Here is an 11,389-nt window from a genome sequence, read left to right on the forward strand (position 1 = left end):
TTCTCCCTCTGACCCTCCTCCCTCTCATGCTCTCTGTCTCTCATTCTCTCTCTCTCAAATAAATAAATAAAATCTTTAAAAAAAAAAAAAGAAAAACACAATCATCCATGTGACCATCAACAAAACTTTTTTTTAAGTTTGGTATTTTATGCATAATTACATACATATGCTCTTATTAAACAAAGAAATTTATATCTTAATTTTGAACTTAATATTATACCATAAGCACCTTTACATTATTTTAACATTTTAAACATTATTTTAAATTGGCCGTATAATATCCAGTGTAGTAGATTAAATTTATGCAACTCTTTACTATTGGACATGTTATCTATTTTTGATTTTTCTTTTTCTGAATAAATTCTGCTACAGGAAGTATTTTTGTGCAAAACATTTTCTTTTTGCTCATTAACTTGGGATCAGTTCTCAGAAGAGGGGGCAAAAGGCTAAGGAGGTTAAGCTGCTTTCTTAAGACTGTGGGATTTTCAGGGAGCATGTAGGGCACCCTCGTGGTTACGTGCAGGGGGAGCTGGGGTCATGAGGAGTGAGGACCTGAAGGAATTCTGCCTTCATGCAGTGTGGGGCCCGCCGCCCACTCAGAACAAGTGATTGTGAAAGAGCTGGAGTGTCTGGCATGTGTCGTGGCCCTCCCTTGCCCATCACATCTGCCTTTTCTGCAGCAGAGGATGCTGATGAGCTGTGCCATCCACATGCTTCCAGACATGGCTGACCATGCCGCCAAGGTGACGTTGTCCACCTGCCCTTTGCAGCTGGAGGGGACGCTGGAGCCACCCCAAAGCTACTTTCCAGCTACTGTAGGAATCCAGCTGTCCAGGTCTCTGTTATAAACATGCTGCTGCTGATATTAATTCCTTGCTATTTCCTGGCCTCTTATTGGCAGCATGAGCTCATTCATCTGTCTTCATCTATCTGCCCTGGACAGGGGTGGCTGTGTTCCTCCCCACGGGGTGCATAATTGTGGTAACCGTCATTAGGCAAGGCCTTGATGAGTAACTGTTCAGAATAATTAAGCCCCTTAATGGGATGGAACCTGGATTAATGAATGGACTGGCGGCCTGCAGGCCTGCATAGCAGATCCTTCTGGCTGGTGTCAGGCAGGTGATCCTTGTTGCTCATTGCCCACAAGGCAGGTGTTCTCCGCTAAGTTCCTGGATGTGTGGCACTGCCTGATTTCCCAAAGCTGTGACTGATCCCTGCCCTCAGGATGCTTGTGAACGTATGTGTAGGCCACCATCTTCTCTCTTTGGATGAGGAATTCTATGTTCCACAGACATGTCCAGAGGTGGCCACCTTTACTGGCTCTACTGTCTCCCTCGAGCCCAAGCCTCACCATGGAGCTCATCCCTGTCTTATCTCATAAATGCCTGAGATCTTTCCATTTTTCTGATCGCCACTGACACTACTCTGTCCCACCAGACCACACGCCAACCTGATTGTTCATCAGCCTCCAGCCCTGACCTGTACCAGTCCTTCTCCAATTTGTAGTAAGAATTTTTTTTTAATTTTTTAATGATTTATTTATTTTAGAGCACACCCGAGTTGGGGGAGGGGCAGAGGAAGAGCATCTTCAAGCAGGCTCCACGCCCAGTGTGGAGCCTGACGTGGGGCTCAATCTCACAACCCTGAAACCATGACGTGAGCCAAAACCAAGAATCAGATACTTAACCGACTGAGCCACCCAGGTGCCCCAGAAGTTTCTTTTAGAACAGAAAAACAGAAATTCAGTTATGATCTTCCTTATGTAAAATCCTTCAGAGATCCACAGAGCTTTCCAGACAGGGTCCAAATTCCATCCAGGCTTATAAGAACCTCTTACTTAGCTCTCAGGCTTGGAACATTTTTTCTTTCCTCCCTTCCTTTGGGGGACTTTCCCTGTGTGCCTTAGGCTGGGTGATTAGTGCCTCTGCTATATTGTCCCCAGGCCTGTACCTCCTTCACCCTGGCATCTGACACACTGGGCTGTATTTAACTACTTACTTATCTCCAGCACTTACAAAGGTCCCTGGCACTTAGCAAGCACCCAGTAAATGTGTTGAATGAAATTGCTTAAAATACCCTTCTCTCTGTTCTGGGTGTCCTTTTATTTGAGAATAATAGTTGATGCTGACAAATATACAAGTAAGTAATATGTCTTTGTTTATATCCCTGGCAAACTTTATGTATTTCAGTAAGTGTAGTAAGTAAATAAAATTTAAAAAATTTAAAAACTTACTGTTTTCTAAATGGAAAAAAAATTCAGCAAATTCAGTAAATAAGTAAGTAAGAGATCAATCTTGTAGATAATTGAACTAATTGGTTAAGTAAGTAAACTAGGAAATTGAGTCCAGAGGGGATCCAGGCATATGTGGTTTTGTCTCTTAAATCACAAATTAAAGATAAAATTAAGGCAAGTATATTGCTTTAAAAGGACATCATGGCTTAAAATAAATCCTAGCCTTGTTTTCTCGTGACTGCATCATCAATTGCTTAATATCTTTAATCAGTCCTTTGAAAGTTCGATTTAAATTTTTTCTGTGCGCATACAGACATGTGTGTACATGTATGTGTATATGTATATGCACAGGCTGGATAATAGCATCCCTAAGACACAAAGTCACACACACACACACACACACACACATTTTGGTGCTTATGTTACTTTGGGATGCGTTCTAGGTGTGCGATTCCTGAGTGGAAGGCAGCGGTGTGATCGCTGACAGGAGTAAAGGTTGCCACTCATAAATTGTTTCCAGTCCCCTGAGTACAAAGAGAGCTCTCTGCGTTGCTTTGTGTGGCGCTTCCCTTGACACATGAAGCATCTCTTCATGTCCGCCAGCCCTACTTTGCCCAGACTTGATTGGGCTTTTGGTCTTTTCTTATTAACTTTTAATATATTTTGGTAGAGTACATCTACTAACCCCTTCTCATCTGCACGGCAAATATTTATTCCAGAATTTTACTGTTTTTCATCTAGTTTGTGGCCTCTTTTGCAATAGGATTTTTTTTTTTTATCTTTTGTAACTGTGTATCTTTTATTGCTTCTACATAGCTAGCTTGTGTATTAGTCTCGTGGCCGCTGCCACAAAGTACCACAGACAGGTGGCTTAGAGCAGCAAAAATCTATTCTCTCCCAGGTCCGGAGGTTAGAAGTCTGGAATCCGTTTCCCTGGGCTGAGACCTGGGTATCACAGAGCAGTGCTCCCCGCGGAGGCTCCAGCAGCCACCACTACTGGGGGCATACACTTCTCACCCCTTCCAGGGTGTGGCGGCTGCCCGTGTCCCCTTGGGTCACTGGCTGCTGTGTCACTCCAGTCTTCAAGGCTGCCATCCTCAAGTAGCTCTGCTCTGTCTTCACGTGGCCGCCTCCCCTGGGTGCGTCCAATCCCCTGTGCCTCTCCTACAAGTACATTGATTGCATCTAGGGCCCTCTCAAATAATCCAGGATAATCTCATCTCCAGATCTTTAATTTAATCATACCTGTGAAGATCCTATTTCCAAATAAGGTAAAATTTACGGGCTCCAGATTAGGACCTGACATTTTGGGGCCATTATTTAGCCTCCTATAGCTGGGTTAAAGTTCTCCCTACTCTATGACTGTACATACCTGTATTTGCACAGGTTTTCTTGAAAGTATTGGTATGTTGTTTTTGCTTTTGTTTTTGGGTTTTTTTAAAGATTTTATTTATTTATTTGAGAGACAGAGCAGAGCGAGAGAGAGTATGAGTGGAGGGGGAGGGGCAGAGGGAGAGGAAGGAGCAGACTCCCTGCTGAGCAGGGAGCCTGATGTGGGGCTTGATCCCAAGTCTCAAGACCCTGGGATCATGACCTGAGCTGAAGGCAGATGCTTAACCAACTGAGCCACCCAGGTGCTCCTCTTTTTGTTTTTTTAAAGATTTATTTATTCATTTTAGAGAGAGAGTTTGAGTGAGCAGGGTGGTGGGGGAGGGACAGAGGGAGAGGGAGAGAGAGAATCCCAAATAGACTCCCCACTGAGCATGAAGCCTGAGGTGGGGCTCGATCTCATGACCCGAGATCATGACCTGAGCTGAAACCAAGAGTTGGACGCTTAACTGACTGAGCCACCCAGGTGCCCTAGTATTGGTATGTTTTTAATCTGCTTAAAACATATTTTTCTATATGGTATAATATAGGGGTCCTTTCACTTGTGCCAGATTAAACCACTTTATCTTTTTCAGACTGGGTTAAAATAGCACCTTTGTTATTGATATAATTGTGTGTGCACCATTTCTGGATTCTCTGTTAAGTTCCCTTATCTGTTGATCCATTCCTGAGCCTCTACCCTGTGGATATGATTACTGTGATTTTATGTTATGCTTTTTATAATACTGAAGACATTTCCACTTACAAATTTCTCTGACACCAGATATTGCTTCGTTTCATGGTTTTGCTATGAAGTGCTCCACTATTTATAGCTTTCTAGAGAATGCAGAAATTCACTTTTCTTTTCTCCTGTGATGTACAGATGATCTAAGAGTGAGTTTTTAAATTTTCAAGTAGATATGATTTGGGTTTTGTTTTTTTTTTGTTTTTGTTTTTTAAGATTTATTTATTTATTTATTTATTTATTTATTTGAGAGAGAGAGAGAGAAACAGCATGAGAGGGGATAGGGTCAGAGGGAGAAGCAGGCTCCCCGCTGAGTCGGGAGCCCAATGTGGGACTCGATCCCAGGACTCCGGGATCATGACCTGAGCTGAAGGCAGTCGCTTAACCAACTGAGCCACCCAGGCACCCTAGATATGATTTGTTTTATGTGTCACACGTTAATGGTCTGTTTCTCATTTTCTTAGATTATGAGCAAAGAATGAAGCTGGTAGAATATCTCCCTTCAACTGGTCTTCTTGGGTTTTCTTAATGGCCATTACAGGACAGATTTTTATAATGTTCTAAGGACAAACAGTTGTTTTGAGGGATTTGACGTATAGAATGAGAAATATGTATAAATGTATACACATAATCAGGTTTATTGAAATTATTATTTAATTTTCATATATTCTCATTTATTCCTTATTAGATCTACCCATTTCTGAGAGGCCTATTTTGAAACATTATATTGTGGTAGTGTTTTATTTCATTACTGTTAGTTTTGCTTTATATATTTAGCTGCTGTGTTGTTTGGCACATACCAGTTGGCAACTGTCACTGCTTCATAAATTGTGCCATAACAGAATACGGCCCTATCTTTCCCATCTAGCACTTTTAAGCCCTCCCAACTCGTTCTCATTTTTACTGAGATTCTTTATCCTGTTGGCTGTAGGTCAGTGTTTCTCAACCTTCTCTTAATTGTCACCTTACTAAGGGAGACTTTTTAGACATTTTTTTCCTAAACCTGCCACCCCGTGAGATTTTAATACCATAGATACATTGCATATTTCTTGTATGTATATATGTGTTTTATTTATAAAAAGAGTAACTTATACACACACACACAAACCAACTCAGCCCCTTTTGGGTAATAGCGCCTCCCATTGAGAATCACGTAATAGATTCTCAGTAGAGCAGTAGAACTTCCCTTGTGTCTGTTCTATTTCAAGAATCCTTCTTTATCAGGTACATCAAACACATATCCATATCCTGTTGCTCATCCCTTGTTCTTCTCCCCTTCATTGTCCTCAATGGTGGGTAGTGTTATTTGATTAGAGTCTTTCCTCGAATATGTTCCTCATATGGGTCATGTAGGTAATATAGTCTCTAAATGTGTATACATCTGCAAATATTTCTCTTTTTTGACCCTGGCAGGTAAAATCTTTGGGTAAAGCATTCCCTTGCTCGAGTTTGTTCTTCCAGAGTCTGAGGCCACCATGTCCTGGCTTAGTGTTGCAGATCACTGGCTCCATGCCCATCTGATCCATTTTGCTCGAGAGATAACTCTTTTTGTTTTGTTTTTGGCCAGAAGTTTGTAAGAATTTCTCTTTCTCCTTGGTGTTGGATTGATTTCATAGAATGTGCCTAAATATGTCTTTCCACATTACATTTGCCTTCATCTTCAATTATCTTTTCAACATGTAGATTTGGGCCTTTCCTCAAGTGGGACGATTTCTCTTCTGTTACTTGAAAGCTTATTTTTTCTGCCTCTTGTTTTCTTCCAACACATCTATTAGCCACATGTTATATATTCTCAATTTATCTATCACCCTTTCTTCCCTTATCAGCCTTATGTTTTCGTGTGTGTGTGCGTGCATGTGTGTGCTTTGAAATATTTCTCCTGTTAGATTTTCAGACCACTAATTTGGGTCTCAACAGTGGCCATGCTATTCTTTAATTATTCTTCTAATTTAATTATAAAATCATAGAGCGTCAGTCCCAGCCATACTTGTCTGTCCTTGAGTACTTACATTGTGTTTTAGCTCTAGCTCTGTCTTCTCGAGTAGCCTGTATCATCAAGTGCCCAGTGCGTTCAAGCATCTTCTCTCTTGTTGGGCCCCTTAAATACATCGATATTTGACTTTTTCAGATTATTAGTGGCTTCTTCCTTTTAGGTGAAGGAGGGGAAGTATTAGGTGGTTAACTAGTTCCCCTCAATACTTCATACTCCAACCCCTAGGCAGGCTGCCTGGGCTTAATTGGCTTAAATTGCTCAACATGCCTCAGCCACTGACTGTCTTCAAGATGATTTATTTAAGTTTGAAATGTTACCTAATGTTTCTCACCAGGAAGGGCAAGTTTTTAAATTAGTTGACCCTTGAGCAACACGGGGGTTAATGGGGCGCCAACCCGCTGCATAGTCAAAAATCTGCATATAACTTTCGACTCCCCCAAAACTTAATACTAAGAGCCTCCTGTTGACCAGAGGCCTGACTGATAACAGAAATAGCCAACTAACACATATTTTGTATGTTATATGTACATTAAAGTAAGCTAAGAAAAAAATGTTAAGAAAATCATAAGGATGAGAAAACATATTTACAGCACTATACCGAATTTATTGAAAAAAATCTGCAGATAAGTAGACCCATGCAGTTCAAACCCATGTTGTTCAAGAGTTTCTGATGTTTAAAAGCCAAGGGGCTTTTTATTCCTTTATGAAAACACAGTGAGAGTATTTAACTCGGAAAGCAGTTAGCCCTTACTGCAGATCTCGGCATAGAGTAGATGTTTCAAACCTTGGTTACTACATTCCGAATGTCTTAGCAAAAATGTGTAGACAGGAAGGTAAGATACTGAAAACAGGGGAGAAGTTCCCCCCAAGGCCCAAGTTCATTACAGTAAGCACTATAATAACAATTTTAAAAATCCTTGGTGTAAGTCATCAGCACATACTAATAGGAAAAATAAGCTTTATTTAATGACAGTCTGCCAGTATCTGTGAATTTGGGAGTTTCTATTTTCATCCATGTTTGAGAGTTCTGGTCTTCATTTTAAATCTTATAAAAATAACATAGTGGGAATCGATTTAAGGCACAGAGCCAGAAATACAGATAAGTTAGAAGATCTCTTATGTTTCATTGGTGCGAAATATATTAACAGAGAGAGAAAAAAAAAATGCATTTGTGTAAAAATACCGGCCCATTACTGGTGGGGTCTCACGAAACACAAAGCACATAAGCTATTTCTCTGTGTGAAGGGGAAGAATACAAACAGTGAACAGTTTGCATGACTGTGGAATGACCACGAGGCTGGGCTCCAGAAATCTGGGCCATGCAGACATCACCAAGCCTCCAAGGGTGTGTGACAAGATTATAGTACGCAAGTCGGTGGGGTACGAGAGCTGACAAGGAAGGTCGTGTTGGCGATAACCCCGCAGGAGAACAACACTGCCCCGCCACCTGGAGGTCCCTCTCGGCCTGTGTTGGGGCCCCTGGCTGCCAGGGCCCTCCCCTCTCCTGCCGGAAACTTGAAATCCACGTAGACCCTGCAATCTGCAAGGCAGCTGCTGTTTTCTTTCTTCTGTCCTCTGCCTCTCTGAGTGTTTCTCTCTTTCTTGCCTACCCCTCCCCCATCTCTTTTAAATGAGTAGTGGACACCAGCCTGCTGCACTCATTCCACACCTCCCCGGAGCACCTGCTCTGCTGGGAGCCTGCCTCCAGGCTCTGGGTGCAGAGTACCTCCTGAGCTCCACTTTGGGCACCCTTGATTTCCACACTTAGTTAAAGGAAAAGGAAGCTTTGGTGCCTGCCTTGGGGTGCAACTCCCACCCTCCCCTCCGGTACCCAGGGATGACAGAGCTTTGTCTGTGCAGGGCTGGATTATGCAGGCGCTCCCCCCTGCTATGTGGCCCTAGGAACTGCCATGCTGGCTCGCTGTCCTTACCTTCCAAAGTCTTAGACTTTAATCTTTGGCTCCTCTGTTTTCTGAGGCTGAAGTGCAGGAATCATGCGCTACATCCACATCCTCCATGCCCTCCGCCATCCTTTGTACCGCATCATTATTAATGGGCCATTCTTATCAAAGCAGGATAAGACTTTGCCACCTGGGGGCCATTAAGACCAAAGCCTTATTGCCTGTCTGACGCCGGAAGGCATTTGAGTTTGTGGCTGAATAACAAAGATCTGAAAAATCAATAAATGAAGACCAATTCCTTTTATGATAAGGAGAGGGAGTCTGTGAACACACACAAGGGAAAATAAACAGGATAGGGTTGGGGTCCACTAGCCTGAGACGGTGTAATTGCTAAGGACCTACCTCTACGCAGAGTCTCCCGGAGATTAAAATTTTCTATAAAAATTTAATGCTTGTGAAAATCTTACGTAAGCGAAACCTTTATGTTTTATTTTGTATTTTTATTCCAGTCATTTTTGGTTTGTGCTAGGAATGACAGATTGCTAGGCAGAGTGTTAGTTGATTTCTGTAAAACGGGTTTTAAACCAGAAGGTGAATTCAGGCAAATCCCTGAGAAGTAGCCATGACTTTCCCCATCAGAGCTTCCACTGAAAGGATACTTACCTACTACTAATTCCTTTAATTCTCACACACAAAAAAACCTTTTAAAGTAAATGCTAATTTTATCTATGTTCTACTGAGGAAGAAGCTGGAGATTAGTGAGAAGAAGAGGCACAACTTGTAAATTGGAAAACCAGGTGGAATCCAGGTCTCTCTGGGCCCAAACACAACTGTATAATATTCTCTGCTTCCTCTTCACGTGTAGATAACGTCAGAATTCATGGAAAAGTAAGAGAAGGGTAGATTTGCACTGTAGCATTGAACTTGGGATTACAATAATTGTTGAATCGCACAGCACTCGAGAAAACATAATGTAATCTGCGTTCGTGTTACTACTCCGGTTCTAGAACTCTCTTGAAAGAAGTTTCCATGAATATCAACTGCTGAAGTGGTTGCCTTTTAAAATTTGAATGAATAGTTTTAATTTTTAATAAGTTTATTTATACTTTTTTTAAAAGAGCATACTGTAGGTTTTCTGACTTTCCTCGTCTCTGAATATTTTTTTCTAGGGTCAACGTCTTTTCGAAAAGTTGCTCCAGCTGACTTCGCAAAATATCGAAATCAAGCTAGTGAGTGATGTGACCGCAGACTCAAAGGTATTAGAAGCCTTGAGATCAAAGGGTAAGGCCAAGGTCACTGCGCTACTCTAGCCCTGGGGGGTCTGTGAGGACATCTCTCATTCTGCTTAAAATAATGTGTGATTTCTTGATGGTCAGCACATTGCACGAAGTTCACTTCTTATTTCTTCTTTGAAAAATAGCGTGATTAAAGTCTTTAAACGAGAGAACTAATTAATACTACTGGGAGATTTTAAATAGTGTTGCATATTAGTTTATGCAAAATAATCTACTGGCCATTAAATGATAATTAACTAGAAAGAAGAATCTTTCCCTCTCCCTCTCTGAACACTGCAATGATATGATTAAAGAGCCATTTCTCATTCAAACAAACATTGGATTTCTGTTTTTCTCTTGCCCTTCAAATGGAAATCCTCCTCATGCTCCATCTTTTTAAAAATAATACAGTCAGATGTAGGTGTCTGCGAAACCCGGGCTAATTCCACAGAGAACATCATTCATAGGCCACTCTGCAGTTTGTCTCAAAATTCCATGGAGACCGGGAATCCTTAGGAAATAACTTTCTTCACTTTGCTGGTTTGCTGGGTCTTCACTAATGCAACTGTCCCTTCCAAATACTTTTCATGGATTTATCAAATGTTGGCCCTGCCTTTCCTATTGGAGCTGTAAGCCTCTGAACGGAAATGGCAGGCATGAGCCAGTGAAAATGCTCGAGCTGCCCCCTGTCCCCGGGAGAAGACGAGGCTCTGGCCCCAGGAAGCAGCATTGCGTCTCCCGTGTGTGCTGTTTAAACATGCTGGACAGTGCTGCTTCTTATCTTCCCCAGATTATTAAGTGAAAACACCTTCTGAAAAATGTGCCGGGCTATGAAGCAAAGGGTGAGCCCAAGTAGTCTTTCCTTCTGCAGAAGAAAAGTTGGAAGCAATAAAGCCTATGGAAAGACATAAATATACAGCAGACATAAGTGTGGTCGGGCACAGGTGTATTAGTTTTTCCCTGCATGGGAAAATCAAGGTAACTTAGGAGCTACTGTTAGGCCTGTAAAGCTTCACTCTACTACCTGAGCACAGGATAATATTTTTGAAACGCTAGAAAATACGTAGTTCAGTGGACTAACGCAAATTAGAAGTGTATTCTTACTTTTCCTATTTAGAAAATGTGAGATTGGGTTCCCACTATCTGAAAATCTGTTAGCTGGATTTTTAGGAATGGATTACTTTTGGCTAACTCTGGGTGCCTGTATTTGCTGATAAATTTCCCATGGTGTCTACTTCCATACTAACACACGCGCACACACACACACACCCCACATATACAAACACACATACTACGTACACATACACACCACATATACACATACGCACACCACATACACACACATACCCAACCTCTTCTTTCACCTGAAACTAATAAAATATTGTATGACAACTATACTTCAATTATAACAATTAGAAAAAAACAACTGTGCAGGACTAAGGGGTGTTTCAGGTGCTGGTGAATATTGGGTGCTCGAGACATTCATTCACTACAAATGAATTTATGGGTAAAGTCCTTGCCTATGGTTCTAGAGTGAACTATGAATTAAAGTTTCATTATAGCCATTGCTTCTCACAAAGAAGGAAGTGTATCAATTTCACAGTAAATATTATGTATTACTACAACTTAGGCTCTGGTAATGTGTGATAGGAGTTCTTATCAAAACAGAACAGGGGTGCCTGGGTGGCTCAGCCATTAAGCATCCGCCTTCGGCTCAGGTCGTGATCCCAGGGTCCTGGGATCGAGCCCCGCATCGGGCTCCCTGCTCCGTGGGGAGCCTGCTTCTCCCTCTCCCTCTGCAGCTCCCCCATTTGTGCTCTCTCTCTCAAATAAATAAAAATCTTCTTTTAACTTTTTTTTAAGATTTTTATTTAT

General features: G+C 41.7%; 1 protein-coding gene across 1 annotated transcript in view; it reads left to right on the forward strand.

The window, feature by feature from the left end:
* The window catches only part of PLD5 (phospholipase D family member 5), a 206,455-nt gene that overhangs the window by 70,387 nt on the left and 124,679 nt on the right, over positions 1-11,389 (forward strand). Inside the window, exon 3 of the mRNA XM_081824494.1 lies at positions 9,410-9,521. Coding sequence (XP_081680620.1) covers positions 9,410-9,521 — 112 coding nt within the window. The remainder of the gene's footprint in view (positions 1-9,409; positions 9,522-11,389) is intronic.

The sequence above is a fragment of the Leptonychotes weddellii genome, chromosome 6 (genome assembly GCF_054177405.1).
Source record: "Leptonychotes weddellii isolate Sample4059 chromosome 6, ASM5417740v2, whole genome shotgun sequence".
Classification (NCBI taxonomy): domain Eukaryota; kingdom Metazoa; phylum Chordata; class Mammalia; order Carnivora; family Phocidae; genus Leptonychotes; species Leptonychotes weddellii.